At 38.9% G+C, this 17,668-nt stretch overlaps 1 protein-coding gene and 1 pseudogene across 1 annotated transcript; both read right to left on the bottom strand.

Moving 5' to 3' along the window:
- Positions 1-1,902: 1,902 nt before the first annotated feature.
- Positions 1,903-3,777, bottom strand: LOC131313579 (LOB domain-containing protein 16-like). Its single transcript, XM_058341962.1, has 2 exons — positions 3,332-3,777; positions 1,903-2,522 (listed from the first exon to the last, which is right to left on the bottom strand). The coding sequence occupies exons 1-2, from the start codon at positions 3,611-3,613 to the stop codon at positions 2,112-2,114; spliced, it is 693 nt and encodes a 230-aa protein (XP_058197945.1). The 5' UTR covers positions 3,614-3,777; the 3' UTR covers positions 1,903-2,111.
- A 2,271-nt stretch (positions 3,778-6,048) lies between these two features.
- Positions 6,049-16,727, bottom strand: LOC131313746 (E3 ubiquitin-protein ligase HOS1-like; annotated as a pseudogene).
- Positions 16,728-17,668: the final 941 nt, after the last annotated feature.

Raw genomic sequence — 17,668 nt, 5'->3', positions numbered from 1 at the left:
ATGCGAAAAAAATTCAAATAAAGACAATTTTCAGATTTAAGTTAAATTCATAAGAATGCAGCCTAAAATAAAAAATGGGAAAGAAGAGTGAAATACCTTAATCCGCAACGATGGATTAAATTGTAGATGATCGAGAAATATGAGCTTCACTTTTGGAGAAAAAGAAAGAGAAACAATTTGTCGTTGAAGTGAAGAAGATCTAGAGCAGCTGAAGAAGAGAAAAAGAAAATACTAGTTGAAATATGCATGTATATAAATTTTGAAACCAATTAACTTATGTGGTGTGGGGTTCACAAATTTTGATTATTGAAAAAGGTTGCTAGTTTTGGTTATCCAAAGCCCAAAATTTGATTATTTCTAAAGATGTTGCTAGGTTTGATTATATCATTGTGAGCCATTTTTTGCACCAATATTGTTAACTTTAACAACAATTGACTTTTGATTATACCACTGTGGATGGCCTTAGCCCCACCCATAAGATTACTAACTTACTATGTAGCTTAGCTTTCTTGAGAATGTAGAATTTGGAGATCAACCAAAACTAGTAGGTTAATTGGCTTCATAGAAACTGCCCAATGCTAAGTAACTCATGATGTATCTGTGTGCAGTCAATTAAGGGGACATTCTGTCCTTCAATCTATTTACAAGGACATATATAATACTGGCATTAACACTGTAAAGAGTACTTAATTAAGTTAAGTTAAGTTAACCCACTAATTACAACATAAATCCCCAGACAAGTAGGGCCCTTACATACTCACCACAAAGGTGTCTTTCCCTTAAACACAATTATAACATTCATCCCTCCTCTAATCCCCACTCTGTGAGATCAGGAAAATTCCTTATTGGCAAAGTAAAGAGCATGAATATATATATATACACAACACTTTAAAGGTGCCTTTGGGCTTTGGACAAACTTCTTAATTTGGTGTGTTTTTCGCATGGCCTTTCAGGTTATAATTTGTCTCAATTCTTACGGGATTGGGGTATAATTTTTTATCTTGAACGATGAAAGTCTTTTTGGATCTTTTTCATTATTTTACATTTGCTTTTTTCAACGTTGGTACATGCTTGTATATTTTTCCAATTCCTCTTATCGTGATAAAAATATATATATATATATATATATATATATATATATATATATATATATATATGCCCCATTCTCGTAAGAATTAAGAGAAAATAATCAAAAAGATTGCGAAAAAGACCCTACGGTGTAACCAAAAAGAGATTTTTGGCCAAAGAGACCCTAGCTAGCTACCTAGGAGACTTCATGTTTAGGGCATCTTCTAGAAGCTCTTAAACCATTCCTCTCTTTGTTATCTTTTCTGGGAAACACACCGGGGAGTACTGTTCAAACCCTTCAATAATTATGCATACTATATAGTAAAGATTAGAATATGATCTGAAACATGCCAAATAAGGTGTCAAACAAAGGTGTCTCCATAGCTAGCAGCTCGAGGTGAACCTAACTCCAAAGGCTTTCCCTTTCAAAATGTCAAATAAGGTGTCTCTCTCTATTATTAATTGTTGCATGTTGAACATGAATTAAGTACTACTTACCCTTCCCACTTTACACCTTTGCTAATGGAAAATGTCCTTCCCTTGAGAATTCTAAATAGTTATTGGCACAAGAATGACGTGGCAATGACTCTTTCGAAATTATAATTAAACAGTTGTTATTTTGTTTTAGAATATTGACTGGTATTACAATAGTCACATCTTTCTGGGGTTTTTTTTTTTTTTTTTTTGTAAATCATTTTAATTTTGTTGGAGAGAGAGTGAGGGGTAAAAGAAGTGGAAAAGCATCTATTTTGTTGCAACTAGTAGGCAAAAAGAAGAAGTGAAAATCGTAAGCTAGCCCGGACATGCACCTGAGTTATCAAAAACAAAGAAGTGGGAAAAATCCTAATTAAATTGGCCCGAATACCTGAGTTTAGAATAAGAAAAGAAAAAAGAAGTGTGACAAAAAGGCCTGATATTAGGCGTACAACATTATACCAACTCTCTCCCCGTTGTCTCTCTAAGTATTTACATCATTAAACCCCAAGAACATATCGATCTTTTGTGAACATGACATTTTCTAACACAAGGAATGATTAATGATTTCAGTCCCTCGTCATCCTAAGGGCCAGAGCTTGAAGCTCACTGAGATCAGTTTGGGAAGCTGGTCTCTTCTTAGAGTAATTATAGGGTTGGAAAGAAAGTTGATCATCATCATCTGATCTGTCATTTTGAAGTATACCTCGCATTCTGCTGGCCATTACTACCCCATGATCAGTGCTGCTCTGATCCATGATGGAGTACTGATCCAGTGAATTCTGAAGTGAGAGAGAAGAAATGTTCATGTAAGTAGCTGCTGCAGGATAATTAGCCTGATGAAAATTAGATGGAATTCCCACTCCAACCATATTCCCTGAAGGCCATTGATTTTGATTCTGATCAACATTCCCTGAGTCAATGAGATTTTGTGCCATTTGAGCCTTTGCTTGCATTAGCTGGGCTTGCAAACTTGCCACCTATCAACAATACAAAACAGATCGAAAAACAAAGAAAGAGATCTATTATTAGCTGATTGACAAGAGAGTTAACTATTTTTCCAAGGCTAGCTGTAGTAGTACTATTTGTAAATTAAGGTGGCTCATCACAAGGAACCTATTACCAATTAATCTTAACTAGAACAAATTCATGTATTGAGGTTTAGTTTCATGTTTCGATCGATGCATTTGATCATATTCATGGGTAGACCAAGATTCAGGATGAACTTGCCCACAAAGTTATATACTTGTTTGCGCGCATATGGTTATATGCACACACAACACAAAAGATCAAGTTTGAGCGATTATTCAATTCAATATATATGCTCCTGGAGCATTAGTGCTCCACAAGGGCTTTGCACCTCATATTTGTGCAGACTCCATATATTTTGGTGTGAGCACTACACTACATAAATAGTTTCGAAGGAGGTTTTCTTCATCCAAAAATCTTTGTCCTCTTGTCTCAATACATTCTTCTTAGACATGCGATTGGTTAATTAAGAGGGTATCATCAAGAGTGTATTGGGACAAAAGAACATATATATCATCCATCCCAATATATATATATATATATATATATATATATATATAGAGAGAGAGAGAGAGAGAGAGAGAGAGAGAGAGAGAGAGAGAGAGAGAGAGTGGATCTACTCAAAGTAGGATTAATAAGAGAAATATGAAACATACCCATGATTCCTAGCTAATGACCAGCGTTAATAGGAAGAAGAAAAATCGGGAACTGAGGAAACAATTTTAAGGGTATATATAGTAGATGTGAAAATCATGCCAACCTGTTGCTGCAAGGCAAATATGTGGGCAACACATCCATAAACAGGATCTCTAATTCTGGCTTGAGCTTCATAAGCAATTGTCACGACAGCCTCGCACCTTTCGGCCACCGGGACATGTAACAAAAGCTTGGACACATTACTAGCACCAAACACCTTGTGTATTGCCGCGAACTGGGCCGGCCCTTGCTCCGTGCAGAAATACGGAGCGAATATGCAATCGGCAGCACACTTTCTCCTCAGAAACTTGCATGCACCACAAGGGGAGCCAGTTCCTGTTGCCATCTTCCACAAAATATAAGAGAGAGAGAGAGAGAGAGAGAGAGAGAGAGAGGTTGCAATAAAATTTTAGGCACACGGGCACACTGGGAAATGGTGTTAATTAAAATTGGAGGACTTGTGGAGAGGGTAGACAAAGTGGGGTAGTGAGAACTGTGTTAAGGTTAGATAAAGGAAGGGGTGTGGGGGAGACTTATAATATAAGGGAGTGTGAATGGGGGACAAAGGTTGTTTGTGTGTTGGGTCATAAGGGAGCATTTATTAATGGTTGATGCAAGTTGTGTGTGTATTGGTTTTTTTTTTAATTAGATTAGACCAATTTAAAAGTTAGTAACATTATTTAAATTTTTTTCTTTTATGGTGTTGATGAATTTCGAATGTTGGCATCACCACCGAGTGGTTGGTCCAATAGGTAAGCAGTTTGAGTTCATTGCTAAATGCTTGTGTTTTGGCTAAATAATTGGTTCAACAAGTAAGTTCATGCAATTACATCAAATTGGATATTTCAAGTTATGAGAAAATCCAACAATATCTTTCATAAGCCCTAAAATGAGTTTAATTATTCTAAATAAAGAGAAAGCCTACACGAAAGAAGAAAGAATCGACCCTTGACCTCCTACTGTGCGAGATGCAACGATTCTGGCCAACTGAGCTAACCTCGTTGGAAGCGTTACGAACGATATACCGTGGAAGCAACACGGTTGAACCTTGGAACATCCTTTGCAGGAGGGAAAAAAAGGAAAAAGAGTTTGATTTGGATATTTCACCTAAAACATCTTCTTGTTTTCTTTTTCCGCCGAACGCCGCACCTGGGAAGTGCTGCTAGCCTCTGTTATTTGTTGCTTTGTGGAATTGTTTATATGCTCTTTGATAAAGCGGTTCAGCTGATTAGATTAGAGGGACCTCTATTTAATTTAATTAATTACTAAGTAGTACAATAGTATTATATTGTAGTAGCTGAAATTGATTTAATTAAGATTTTAGTTTTGGAATGTCATTCCACTAATTTCAGGTGAAGCAATGCTATAACCACACCTATTTACACATTCCATGCTCACAAGTGTGTGGTGTGAGTATAGGTGCGTGTACTTGGATATGTAAATGTGTGTATTTGTAGCATTTTCGTTTCGAGTGTGGCTATAGAAACGTTAGCGGGTTGGGCTGCTCGAATAACCTAGATTTGAAAAAAATAACCAAGCTTTTGAGATAGCCGAAGGCTCAGGTCAAATTATACACATCTCAATTAATAGTAATTTCGATGTTTATGACCATACGAAGTTCTAGTAGTGCTGAGAGTCGAACTTGGGGAGAAAACAGAAACACAAACGGGGTGGTAATTTCTATGACACTTTGACTTTGGGGATAAACGGAAGTGGTAATTTCTATGACACTCTTTGACTTTGAAAGTCTTGGAAAATGGAGTCACCAAATGGGTGATGAAATCCGGTTTAAAAAGAAAGAAAAAGAAAAAGAAAAAAAGGGTGATGAAAGAAATCAGTGTGCTGCCGAAAATGTAACGGCAGTTGTGGCCTCGTTTAAAATGCTTCATTCATTACATGAGACAAAAAACAGATCAACTGAACTGTGCTTTGAGAAACAGTCTTCATGTTCTCACTCGGCAAATCTAATCCCAAACTCAAACCAGTTATAGTCTTTTTGCCCCTTGGCCTCTTTACCTACTTTTCAAATCCCTTTTTCTATTCATAGGACAAAGACAAAGCTAGAGGGCTTGAGATGAAACTCCTTCCTGGAGAGAGAGAGAGAGCATCAGAAGATTAAAGGCAGCATACATCACACAAAGGAAAGAGGAAGGCACAAGAGCCATGATCGAGGGGATATCTGTCAGCTTGACAAAGGAAAATGGCGGTTTGCACCAAAAAAGGCTATTGCCATGTTTCTTGACTCAATAGAGCCAATACATGTACATCACCAATGGGACCCTCCACTCCATCAACATAAACCCAAGTCCGTGCTAGATGGCAAGATTGAGAATAATAATTACATAGAGAAGTTATTAGAGACCATGCGCAGAGAGAGGGAGAGGTTAGTTCTGGAGACCCAAAGCAAACACAATTAACCATGGTACTTGATGAAATTGGTGATAGAATGACAACATAAGAATTGAATTAGGGGAGTCGATTGTGTAGCAAAATAGCCAAGAAATTAGTCGAGGTTTGCATACCTTGACCCGAACTTTCTAAAAAAGGAATTTTTCTTGAGGATCAGTCATGGTCTTCCAAGCTTTTCCGATGGTATGGACAAATTCCTTGCTTCATCAAAATGTGTAAAAGATCCTAGCCGCACTTAAAAGCTGCGTAGCTGCGTACTCTACCGTTGAGTAGGAAAATAGGAGGAAAAATATTGGTATAAGCTTTAAACAAAATGACCCAATCAAAAATCCAAAGCCTTAAAACGACAAGGATGGGATGGTCGGGTAAGAGTGCAACAACGAAATGCAATTTAAATAACTGACCAAATGCAATTTGAAAAGCATATTAAAAACAACAGCTTGGCAAGTAATGGCAAGATTTTGCAGCTTAAAGAGTTCAATGCAACGTTGCACCATGTCATCATATTTACGTGGTGCAACAATCGCAGGAAAAAAAAATATTCAAATGCCAACGGCTAATGAATTTTTTCCTACAAATAATAATACACGAAAATTTTGGGGAACTCTACATGGATAGTTTTCACAAAAACCACAAATTTAAACCTGCGATCAACTTTGCCCGGAACCAGCCCCTTCAGCTAAAACCTCAAACCACGTACACATAACTGGGCATAATTAGGGCCACAATACACCGACGGAGGTCGCGCAGCAGCCTCCGGGTGAGAATTCAATCATCATGGTGCGGGGTATGAGTCTCACTTGTCCACTCCTTTAAGTACATCATCTTCGGGCTAACCTGCTTCTTCTTACTCCCCTTGTAGGTTTTGAATAAGAAGCAGGTCCGGTGAGTCTATCTGGAGTCTCTAGTTCATCTTCACTGGTGTCATCTGACCTCCATCTTGGTCCACCATTGGCATTCCGTTCCTCGATGAAAGCCTTCTCTCCATTGCTGAAAAGTGAAAACCATAAAAGTGCATCATACAAAATGAAAACTACTTGAGTTACCGAACAATATTGACTTCTATTCATTCCCAATTAACTGCTAAACCAAACAACGACAAATAGAGTAACCGGTATGCTGTTTTTGGATCTTGGAATTTGTAGAAAAATTTGTTGAGAGATACGAAATTAAAGATGGCATTCAAACACCACTTTTCTTCCCAATACTATCCTCCTCCTTTTTATTTGTTCTCAACATATCCCCCAATAATACATAATACAACCACAGCCTTGTGGTTAAGAAGAAAGTTTACCTCACAGAGACGTCCATTGGATCATCTGAGGGGACAATCTTCCAAGGGGTGTGGGGTCCATTTAATGGGACCCTTTTACCCGCCGAATTTAGATAGTTATCTCTACTGGGTTCTTTTGGTAAGAGACTGCTGCCGCTTAATGAGGTTACTGGATCAGCTCCAACCCCAAGGGAATATGGTCTGGTACTTTGAAATCTGGGAATGAACCCGTTTTCTTCCTTCTGTGGAGAAACAGCCTCGTCCAATTGATGATCTTTGAAGCTGCGATTCTGAGGCACACTTCTGTTGAACTCTTTTAGTGGGGTTGCCCTCATTGGACAAACACGACAAATACCAGGAGTCCTGATATCATCAAACTTGAACTTCTTGTTGACACCACTTTGAGGCTTGGGGACTCTTTCCGAATCCGTTAAGAAACTCGCATGCAGAATTGAGGGAGAGCCATGCTTCCCAAGGTCAAGATGGGAATCGCTACCAAATTCACCAGGTTTTGATGGAGTTTTAAGAACTGAGGGTTTGGAAGAAGTGATTGTCTCGTTCTTCCGTGAAAGAAGGGAAGAATCAACGGATGTGGGAACCAATTTTCCGGTCTTTGCTTCTTGCCGTTGGACTTCTGGCAGCAACTCTAATCCCTTCTCCTGTTAAAAGCACATTAGCATAAGCATCCCACTTTTTCACTCTCTTCTTTAAAATGGAAATAGTTGTAAATCGTAATAAATGGTAATACCACTTTTGGAAACAGTCGTAATAAAACGGAATAGACCAAACAAGCCAACATTCTCTACCATGTAATTCTGCTTTTGTGTCAGTTATGTATAAACCGATGACTCCATTCAAAAAAAGATTAGAAACCGATGACTCTGTTGGTGTACGGCCAAAGGAGTTGTGGGAGCGGCAGTGAGCCATGGCAAGTAGCCAAGTACTATTCGCCTCTAGGCGACAATGGGGGCCAAGTACCATTCGCCTCTACGCGGCAATGGGGGGTTGGAGTCACAGGGATCAACCTATCCAAAAAATGTGTGCATCTAAACCCTCTACTAGACTCTACTGAAAGCGTTAATTGGACTTCATAGAATAGGCCCCAACCACCAAAACAAGTAAAAAACCAAACAAACAACAAAGAATAGGAAAATAGACAAGATGAATAATAAGAAGTAAAACGCAAAACAGATATACAATACTCTATTGCATCAACCATCGTAAAAGAGTCAGAAAAATATGTTCCATAAACAATACTCTCCATCGCCAGACTACACTTTGAATAAGAGAGACCCAGCAAAGGGTATCTGAACATTTGCTACATGCGAATAAGGGATGCCTAGTTGATTATTGCATTAAATGGTCCAATTCCTACCAATAAGTTTCACATGTTGAGATGCAAAGGAGAATGTATAAAGCACACAGAAGCACACATCTTGCTCATGATTCCTAAGTCCTGCACGAGGCAATGTAACTGAAACCACCTTAAAATGGAGAACAGGAAGAGTCAACATGGACATTGGAAGTTAGATACATATCACTGATGCAGTCTTCAAACAAGCAGTTCTTTTTTCCACCAATTATCAAGGGCGACTGGTAAGCTGGTTTTCATGAGCCGTTTGAGGCTACAGATAATATGAATTTTACAAAACTGATTTAGCAAAAAAAAATTGTATAACCAATTTAAAATACTTACAACCAACCCTGCTCTCCAGTGACTTGCCGATTTCATTCTAAATAAGGCTTCTTCCCCGACAGAATTATTTGCAACGAAGTCCTGCTCCACACTCTGAAGTTTACGATCAACTTGATATGCCTCCACATATCGATAGCACTAAAATGGAAAGGGAAAAAAGAACAATTAATGAACAATCAATAGGCATACCAATCACGACTCACAGACATCTGTTAAAATGACAGTTATCAAATAAAAAAATCTGACACATACTAAACATCTCACATAACATGCGTCTAGAAATAAATGTGCAACACAAGTATAACACCCTGTACATGGACCTCCCGCCTGAATTGATAGCAAGACATCATTTATTCAACATCTTCAGACTGTATCAATAAATAATGTTTTTCATAAATGGATATTTATCCTCAGAATTTCAGGATGCAGTACAAACATTTCATATTGAACTCACTCCAAAGCTGATTACAAGCTCAATTGTTCATTTTCCTCAACTCTAAGGTTTGGTGTTCTACATCCATCTCCAAATCATCTCTATCAACCCTAGCTTGTTTCTATTCTAGACGTGGGTACGCCTTTAACATACATCCAATAGTGAACCAGCATTGCCTACATAAGACAACCTTGTTGTTGGCTATCATGTGCAGTTAAATAACACATTGTAGTCATCTGTAGTAAGAAGTCCATGAACAGAATTTTCCACAGGCAGGACTGTGTGCCTCTACTCTCCAACATTAGGGATGGCATTCGGGTCATTCGGGGCGGATATCGGTAAATCCGTACCCGATCCCCGAAACCGAATGGCTATCCAAATCCGCCCCGAAACCCGAACGGATAGAGGAATGGTGAACCATAACCGAACCAAACGGGGTTCGGGTAATCCCCGAACCGTTTGGATAACCGAATCAAGGAGAGAGAGATAGATCGTTTTGCTCCAATTTCGAATCGTTTCAGCAGTGGCCATAAATGGCCCAAAACTTAATTCAACTGTTCTGAATCAGTGGGTTTTGTGGTGAATTGAGCTAACTCAAGAAAAAAAAAGAATTTGATAAAAACAATACCCATTCCAACTGCAAACACAAACTCACATACGTGTAATAATCACAAGCTACTGCTAAGAAACTCAAACACAGACTGGAAATCAGTGCTGCGATCTTCCGCAGTCCACCACCACACCACAGTCTCGAGAGAGAGAGAGACTCACGGCCTTAGTCGATCGGAGAAGATGGAGGAAAGAAGATCGAAGAAGATGGAGGAAATCGATCGGCGAAATTGAGAGGAATAGATACCAGTGAAGTTGTTGAGCTTGAGCTTGGCCTAAGCACGATCGGCGAAGAGCTCGGCGTTTGTCGTGAGAGGTGGTCATCGATGAACGCCTCTTTCGCCCTGAGATCGGACACCATAAGAGAGAGAGAGAGAGAGAGAGAGAGAGAGAGAGAGAGGCGGCGAGAGAAAATAACAGAGGATAACCAGACCCTAAAGGCTAATATCGTGTATTCCTGTTATATATACAAAGGGGTAATTATGTAATTTCCAGGTTTCGATTATTTCGGTTCGGTTCGGTTCGGTTCGGGTATCGGTTCGGGTAGCAGATGAACCATAACCGAACCGATACCCGTTCGGTTATCCAAGGCCTCAACCATACCCATATCCACGGGGAAAATTTCGGGTATGGTTCGGGAAAAATTTCGGCTATCGGTTCGGGTACCCATCGGTTCGGTCCAAATTGCCATCCCTATCCAACATGATACTTTTAACTTCTTTTTCATCCTCTTCCATCTCTTTTTCCAAGGAACGGGGACAATGAACTTGTCAATGCGATTTAGATAGCGTTTTACTAGCATTTAATTTCACTATAGGTAAGTCAACAAATGGAGCTGAGAACCAACAGACAGCATCCATCCACTCAACCTGCAATTGGCAGCAGCAGAAACAACCCTAATTGGTCCTTCAGTGTAGTTACTAACTAAACAGGGACCATCTTCTGTAGATACCCTTGATGCATCGTTATGGCTCAACAACCCGAGTCACTGCTGCTAGTTTGCATAGCTATGTCGTCCTCCATGAAAAAAATGGTTGTCCTTTGTAACCTGTATCCCCTCATAACTTCCATCCTAAGTTGGGCGCGCTCAAACATTCATTCATTCACCCCACGTCCAGTAACAATTTTGCAGACTGACGAAGCTCCTAAGAAAATGTTCCAATCAACAAGAAAAAAGGGTTGCCATAGATGAGGCCAACTTCAAACAATGACCGAGGTAAAGGAACTACAAGGGCCAGTGTCATAGATGGAGTCAACTTCAACTGACACATAGCTGCAAGCTATGTAGCACCGACACTCCAAAAGGGCACCGTGTCCACGTATTGGACACGGGGACACGCCCAAATCCGTATGGCGTGTCCAATAATTTTTATTATTTTTTGATGGGGGACACGCCGGGGACACGGCTGAGGGTCAAAATGTAATATATATTTTTAATTTTGAGGGGTTAATATAAAATTATTCAAAAATATTTGGGGTTAAATTGTAATTATGCCTTTATTTGGACCATGGTAATCTTATACATTCATATAGGACATGTCTTCATCAATAGTGGAAGAAAAGAAAAATATATGTATATATGTATTTATTTATTTATACACGTGGCGTGTCCCCCGCCGTGTTTGTATCCCAATTTTTTTAGAATTGCCGTGTCCTGTGTCCGTATCCGTATCTGTGTCCGTGCTACATAGGCTGCAAGCTGGCTAAGAATCTGTTATTTGGAAAGAAGAAGTATTCAATCAGCCATCTACGTACTCTGGTACGCAAAACACACTCCGTTCCAAACAAAACTGTACAACTGAGTCAAATTATGGCCACAACATCACAACTGACCACTTGAAGGCTGAGCAGGGAAAAAAAAAAACTCACCACTTGAAGATGACAATAAGTCGCGAAAAAATGAATGCAAAAATAAAATATTCCACCAAATTAGCAGTTACTTTCACTTGTCTCAATTCACCATGAGACTCATAAGGATATAATGGCTTCAATATACTCCCTGATGCCATGAATCATGAAGAATACAAGTTCTTCAAGAAAGATTATAAAAAAACTAATCTTGCAGTCATCGTATCAGTTTTTTCAACATGGAACAAATGGACAAGTTACCTGAAGATAGAAAACCACAAGGAGACTTCCAATTGTTGTTGATGGGTAATCCACAGCAAAATCTAAGAGGCTCTTGTGGAGATATTTCTCTTCTAATGAATTCCAAGGCAATTCTATCATTCGCTCTACCAAGTTTCTCCGGATGCAGAGAAAACAGATTTCTGTCACCAGTGCCTCCACCCAATGCGCCCAAGTCCTGGACTCATCTATGAAGACGTTTGATGATTGTTGAGATGAAACAGGCTTCAACATCTTTTCCTTAACTTTCATGCAAAGCGTTCTCTGGTACATAAATGCTTCGGTCAGAAGTCCACATTCCACTCTCACTCTAACTGCAGTGACTGCCTCGACCAGTGAAACCAACTGTGCTCCTCCATCACGACCACACCACCTTAGAACCATAAGAGCAGCATCAGGATTTTGCCTTTCTAACAGAACTTGGGCAACCTTGGGATGAGTTGTTGAACCCAAGATTTCTGGAAGAAGGCGACAAGCTTCCTATATGACAAAACATGTGAAGAGCTATAAGCATGTGCAATAATGTATTAGTTGACACATCCAAGTCAATAGGGACATTATGAGACCACACAACAGAATACTTGGGATTTTTCTTTTCTTGATAACTCAGGCGTCCGGGCAAGCATACACACACCTCGACTAGTCCGGGGCAAGGGCCAGCTTACACTGAATATTACATACAGAACACATGTCTGAATACCAACCCATTATCACATATAGAACATAAAAAAAACAAGAAGCTCAACTACTGCAACTACACTCCAACAATATCACTCTACAAGTCCACACAGATGGAGAAAACATACCAAGATTGCTAGGTTTATTATCATACAAATGGTTCAAGAGACAGCAAAATTTGCGTGTACTTAAATTAAACCTGTGGTAAAATATCATACCTGCAGAGCATCATCAGTGTGGTCATCTAGCAGATAAAAACTAAAAGACTCCACTAAGGAATGCCTGGTTAGATTAAATGTTGCAGCAAAGTCATCTATAATGCATCTCCACTCCCTTTCCGGCCTGGTCCAGTGCCGGTCAAACAGGTAATACAGAAACTGAGATAAAATTAAGGAAGCAGAACGAAATACTCAACTAACTGCAAATATACGACATCAGCAGAAGCGCCAATACAATATATAAAAAAGGATACTATCGCTTGCTTTGCTACCACCAAATCAGAAGTCCCATGCAAAAAAAGCACGTCAGCAGCAGCTCGCAGACTTTCAAATGGATAGCATCCTGCCATCCCCTCTATCTTAGACCTGAAAAACAGTGAGCTTCCATCCTTCTGCAAAGATGCAATTTCAAATTCCCCTCCCATTTCATCTGTGTACTCCTGTTCTGTCTCAATATTGGACAGTGCATCTTCTATAAAGAGTGTGGAACCATTGGTTTTCGTGGAGTCCGCAGAGTGGTTTACCGACTCAGGCCATGCACGTGTACTTGCAGCTGATTTCCTTTCATGGACAGAAGAGCACCATGCTGCGAAATCTGTATAACGAGACCCAGCATTCTCGAGAAAGTTATGCCTTATGAGTTATGAGCCATATCATTATATCCATATGCTGAAACACAAAACAGTATGGGAGAAAGGATTACGAACAATTTTAACAGAATCAAAGCAATGTTGTTCAACTTGACTTTAAACCTGAAATTTTTCAATAACCTCAGAACCAACAACGAAACTCCCCAGTGAAAGAAGATAACGGTAAAATCATTGCAAGCCAATACAGGTCAACAAACTAAAACACACAGCGATAGGTACATGCAAGCAAATGTGCATTCTCGCAAAATGAATATAGCAACCTTGTCTGTCAAAAGACTCAAAACTCAAGGAAACTCAAAGTACTTAAGAATGAAATAACTGCATGAGGTGAAAATTCGTATTTATCATGCACTACATTTTCATGGAAAAGGGACTGCTACTGTAGGTCATTTCATAACTTTCACAAAGAAGACTACCACCTCAAAAAGTTACACAGATATTTAAATATCAACGTATATAAAGAGTGGTCATTTGAAGAATAAAAAACATTCGGTGATCATACCTGCTTTGTCATTAATATGCTTTCTTGAAGGTGGTGCAGATCATAGAGCTGAGCTGACGGAGTACCCTTAAATGATGATTCTAAAACTTCCAGAACATTGGAAATGCCAACAAGCTTAACTGAAAACCTTAGAAGTGGACTCAACTTTGTTTTCATCTGTTGTACTGTGTGATTATTATCTTTTAAAAGGCTGAAGGATTACAATCCAAATTATGGAAAGAATAAAATAGGCAAATGAGAAAAATTCATGAACAAAGGCAATAGGCATAAGGATACACAAGTCTTGAAGTTCTGTAAGAATGTTTTTGAAGGTCCGCCTGCACCAATCCTTGACAACCACTTCATCCAACAAGAAAGCAATGACAGGATCGCTAGACACAGCACTTTCATCCATACAAACATCTGTTGGTCCTTCTGTTGAAGAAAACTGAAATACCGAATCCCAATATGACGAAATGTAGCAACAATAAAACAAACAGATTTGCAAAAGGTTTATTTTTGACAAAGGGAAAAACCACAATGGCAAGACGTTTATTTTTTACTAAGGGAAAACCCACCATGGCAAAAGGTTTATTTTTGACAAAGAGAAAAAACACTATTTTATTTTTTTTCACCCTTTTTCCTGGACAGGAAATTCTTGAAAGAGTTTAACTGTCAGAAGAATAAGGGATGGTGTATGGATACAGTGGCTAATCAGAGAAACCAAGTTGTTCTCCATGGCAACATCAAACAAAGAATAAAGCCGTTCAATATCAGCAGCAATTTGCTTCTCCCGATCTTCTTTTTCTTGAAATCTGTCATCACATTTCTTAGAGATAAGACCGGCCTCTATGCAATCATAGTAAAGACGAAGATGAAGTCTATTGCCAATCTTCAGTATTGGAATTCTACAAATTGGGCAAATATCACTCCGCTGACAACACTCTGTACATAAGGAGGCATGTCCACATGAGTTCAATGCACTTTCCACATAGCGTCCACACCTTCTCAAGTCTCTAGTAGCCCGACAACACTCAACTTTTGCTTCATTGCACAATTCAATCAAATCAATACATGCCAAATGTTCCAATGCTTCCTGAAGTTGAAAAAAGAAGCATATTACTAGTACAACAAGTGCTGAAGAAACTGACGAACTATCATCTGATCCCATAATGATGTCAGATAATCAAATGCAACTTCACCTATAGAAGGTGGTCTCCAACTACCGTCTGATCTGATAAAAGAAAAGAATCCAAGAGTGCAGTGGAATCAAAACTTCAATAACCAGTTACCCCAAACTCCTAAACTTAAGAAATGGCAATATGCGAATAAGTATTCAACATCTGCATTATAGTCAAAATGAGCCAAGTTCTATTTAGTGTGTAATCCTCTAGGCCTCTAGGCAACAGATGCTTCCTGACCACCTTATATCAATAAATGAATAAAAAACTAAATCATAATACGAGAAAGGAAAGTCCAGACTTATGCAACTAACCTAAACAATGCGTAAAAGATGGAACCATTATCCATGAATCTCACCACCTGCACAAGAAAAAAAAGTTTTCTTTTCTTTGTAAATGAAAAAAAAAAATCCCATAAAAGGGAAAGCTCAAAAGCTTGCTACAATGCCATTTGTTGTAAATAGATGCATACCAATTTACAACCCCAGTACAGATGTACTGCCTCTATGTCACTTGACTGCAAAGTAGAGAGGGCCCAGAAGGACATGTAGCTTCCAGCATTGCTTCATGCTGGTATCTTGGTTTTCCAAAGTTCTCTACTTCTCTAGCAGATTTTCTTCATGGAAGGAGAGAACGGAGATAGGGAGAAAGAAGACAATCTTGTGTAATACGGTTCTTCATTTTCTCATGTTGTCTATTTGAAGTGGACAAAAAACCATAGATCTTATCAAAGAGTGGAAGAGTCTATTCAAAAATTAAAGATCAGGCTTCTGTGAGTTTGGGCGAAATGTAGGAACCTCCTCCAAGGAATATACCTAGGGCTAGGAGTAACATGGATCCTAAGTTTCAAAGTTCCCCATGTCCACGGGAATGCATGTACAAGACTTCTGCTAGCCCTATTCCCATACCATGTTCCTATGTGAAAGAATTCACACTATTGATAGCACCACCACTCCTCTAAAACTCGTCTTCTACACATTCGATATTCCTAGTATCTAACTGATATCCCAACCAAAAACTGTGGGCATCCAATCTAGCCGAACATCCAAAAATAAGCTTATCAGCGAACAGCCCGGAGTAAATAAAGTATCAAAATGAAGCTTCTAAAGAATCAGCTTTTTCGGTAGTTTTATCCCAAAAGACGAGAAGAGAAGCCGAGCCAACAGCCAAACGGATTGGCTGGCTCAACTTCTGAAATAAGGAAAAAAAAACTCGATTTGCGGCACTTCAGCTGCAGAAAGCCGTCTCTGCTATATAAACTCGAGGCCATGAAAAAAAAAGCGATCAAATAAACTTCAAAGCCTAACTAAATTTCCAGGTGAAACCAATACGAACACCGGAACATCTGGGGTTTATAAGATAGATGTCACTAAGTAAAGGCGAGTATATAAGATAATTGGGAAACGTAGAAGGACCTGAATGCGAGTGGCGTTGCAGTTTGGTTGCCTGGGCGCTGCGGCATTGGGGGTGGAGTTGGAAGGCACGGCGGCTGCTTGGAATCTGCTCTCCGCTTGTTGAGGAGATTGGGAGAAAGAGTCGGAGGTCGGGAGACGGTGTCGTGAGCCTGGCGAGAAGTGGAGGTTGGAGCTCATTGAAGGAGTTCACTACTGACGGGTGATCTGCTCGCAATCTGAAAGAAGAGCTCCGCTGTGTGTGTGTGTGTGTGAGAGAGAGAGAGAGAGAGAGAGAAACGAACCACTGTAGACTCTGTATATCACAATCGAAAATCGCATGTACGGTCGCATTCGATTTTAGTGGCTATTCAATGCAAACCGGTATTTGTTCTTAAATTTCACGCGATAAAAACTGAATGAATTGATCAATCCCTGACATATATTTGAATGAGTTAATTTTTTATAAAAAAATTTAAAAAATTATAAACAAAATGGTACAGCTCTGATAAATAACCCGGGGTTTTGATTTTTTTTTAAAGGAAAAAAACTCTAATAGTCCTTGTAGTTAAGTGTTCGTGTCAATTTGGTTCCTGTAGTTTTAATTGGCTCGATTTACACTCTGTACTTTCTATTTTGTTTCAATTCGGTCCAATTACTAACTTCCGTTAGTCCTTTAAATACCAAAATCATATTGCCCCTTTTTTGTGGTTAAAACAGACCCGTTCGACTAAATAAGCTAACTTCCTTATTTTTTTCGTATTTGTTAGTTTTTCGTTAATTTTTTTTTTTTGGGGGGGAGGGGGGTTATTGCATCGTCATGACGAGAAAAATCTAACAAGTAAAAAATTATTATCGAAATTCAATTTTTTTTAAATAAAGACGAAAAAATTGGCTTAGGTTTATTTTTCAACATTCCTAGTCAAGAATCAGTGCATGGGCCAAGTGTAGGAAAATGAATGGAATAACAGGGCACTATTTTTTGTATAACCACTTGGGCTGTTAAGTTAGGTTTATTGTAACCTAGTTGAGTGGTTTGTTATGTCTATATATTAGATTATGACATGGTAAATTTGGAATTGAGTTTATATAATATTCTGACTTTTGGCTATTTATCATGTTGACTTTTGGATCTATATCATGTTGTAACTTTTGGACATGGTTCTATATGCATTTTTAGTATTATGCAGAAAAATAAGGCATCTCAGTATTTGTCCACAAGTTGAACATGTAGACAATATCAGCGGTTATGATG

This window comes from Rhododendron vialii, chromosome 13a, assembly GCF_030253575.1.
Source record: "Rhododendron vialii isolate Sample 1 chromosome 13a, ASM3025357v1".
In the NCBI taxonomy this organism is placed as follows: Eukaryota; Viridiplantae; Streptophyta; class Magnoliopsida; order Ericales; family Ericaceae; genus Rhododendron; species Rhododendron vialii.
Note: the sequence above shows the minus strand (reverse complement) of the source record. Positions and strands in the feature narration are given on the sequence as shown.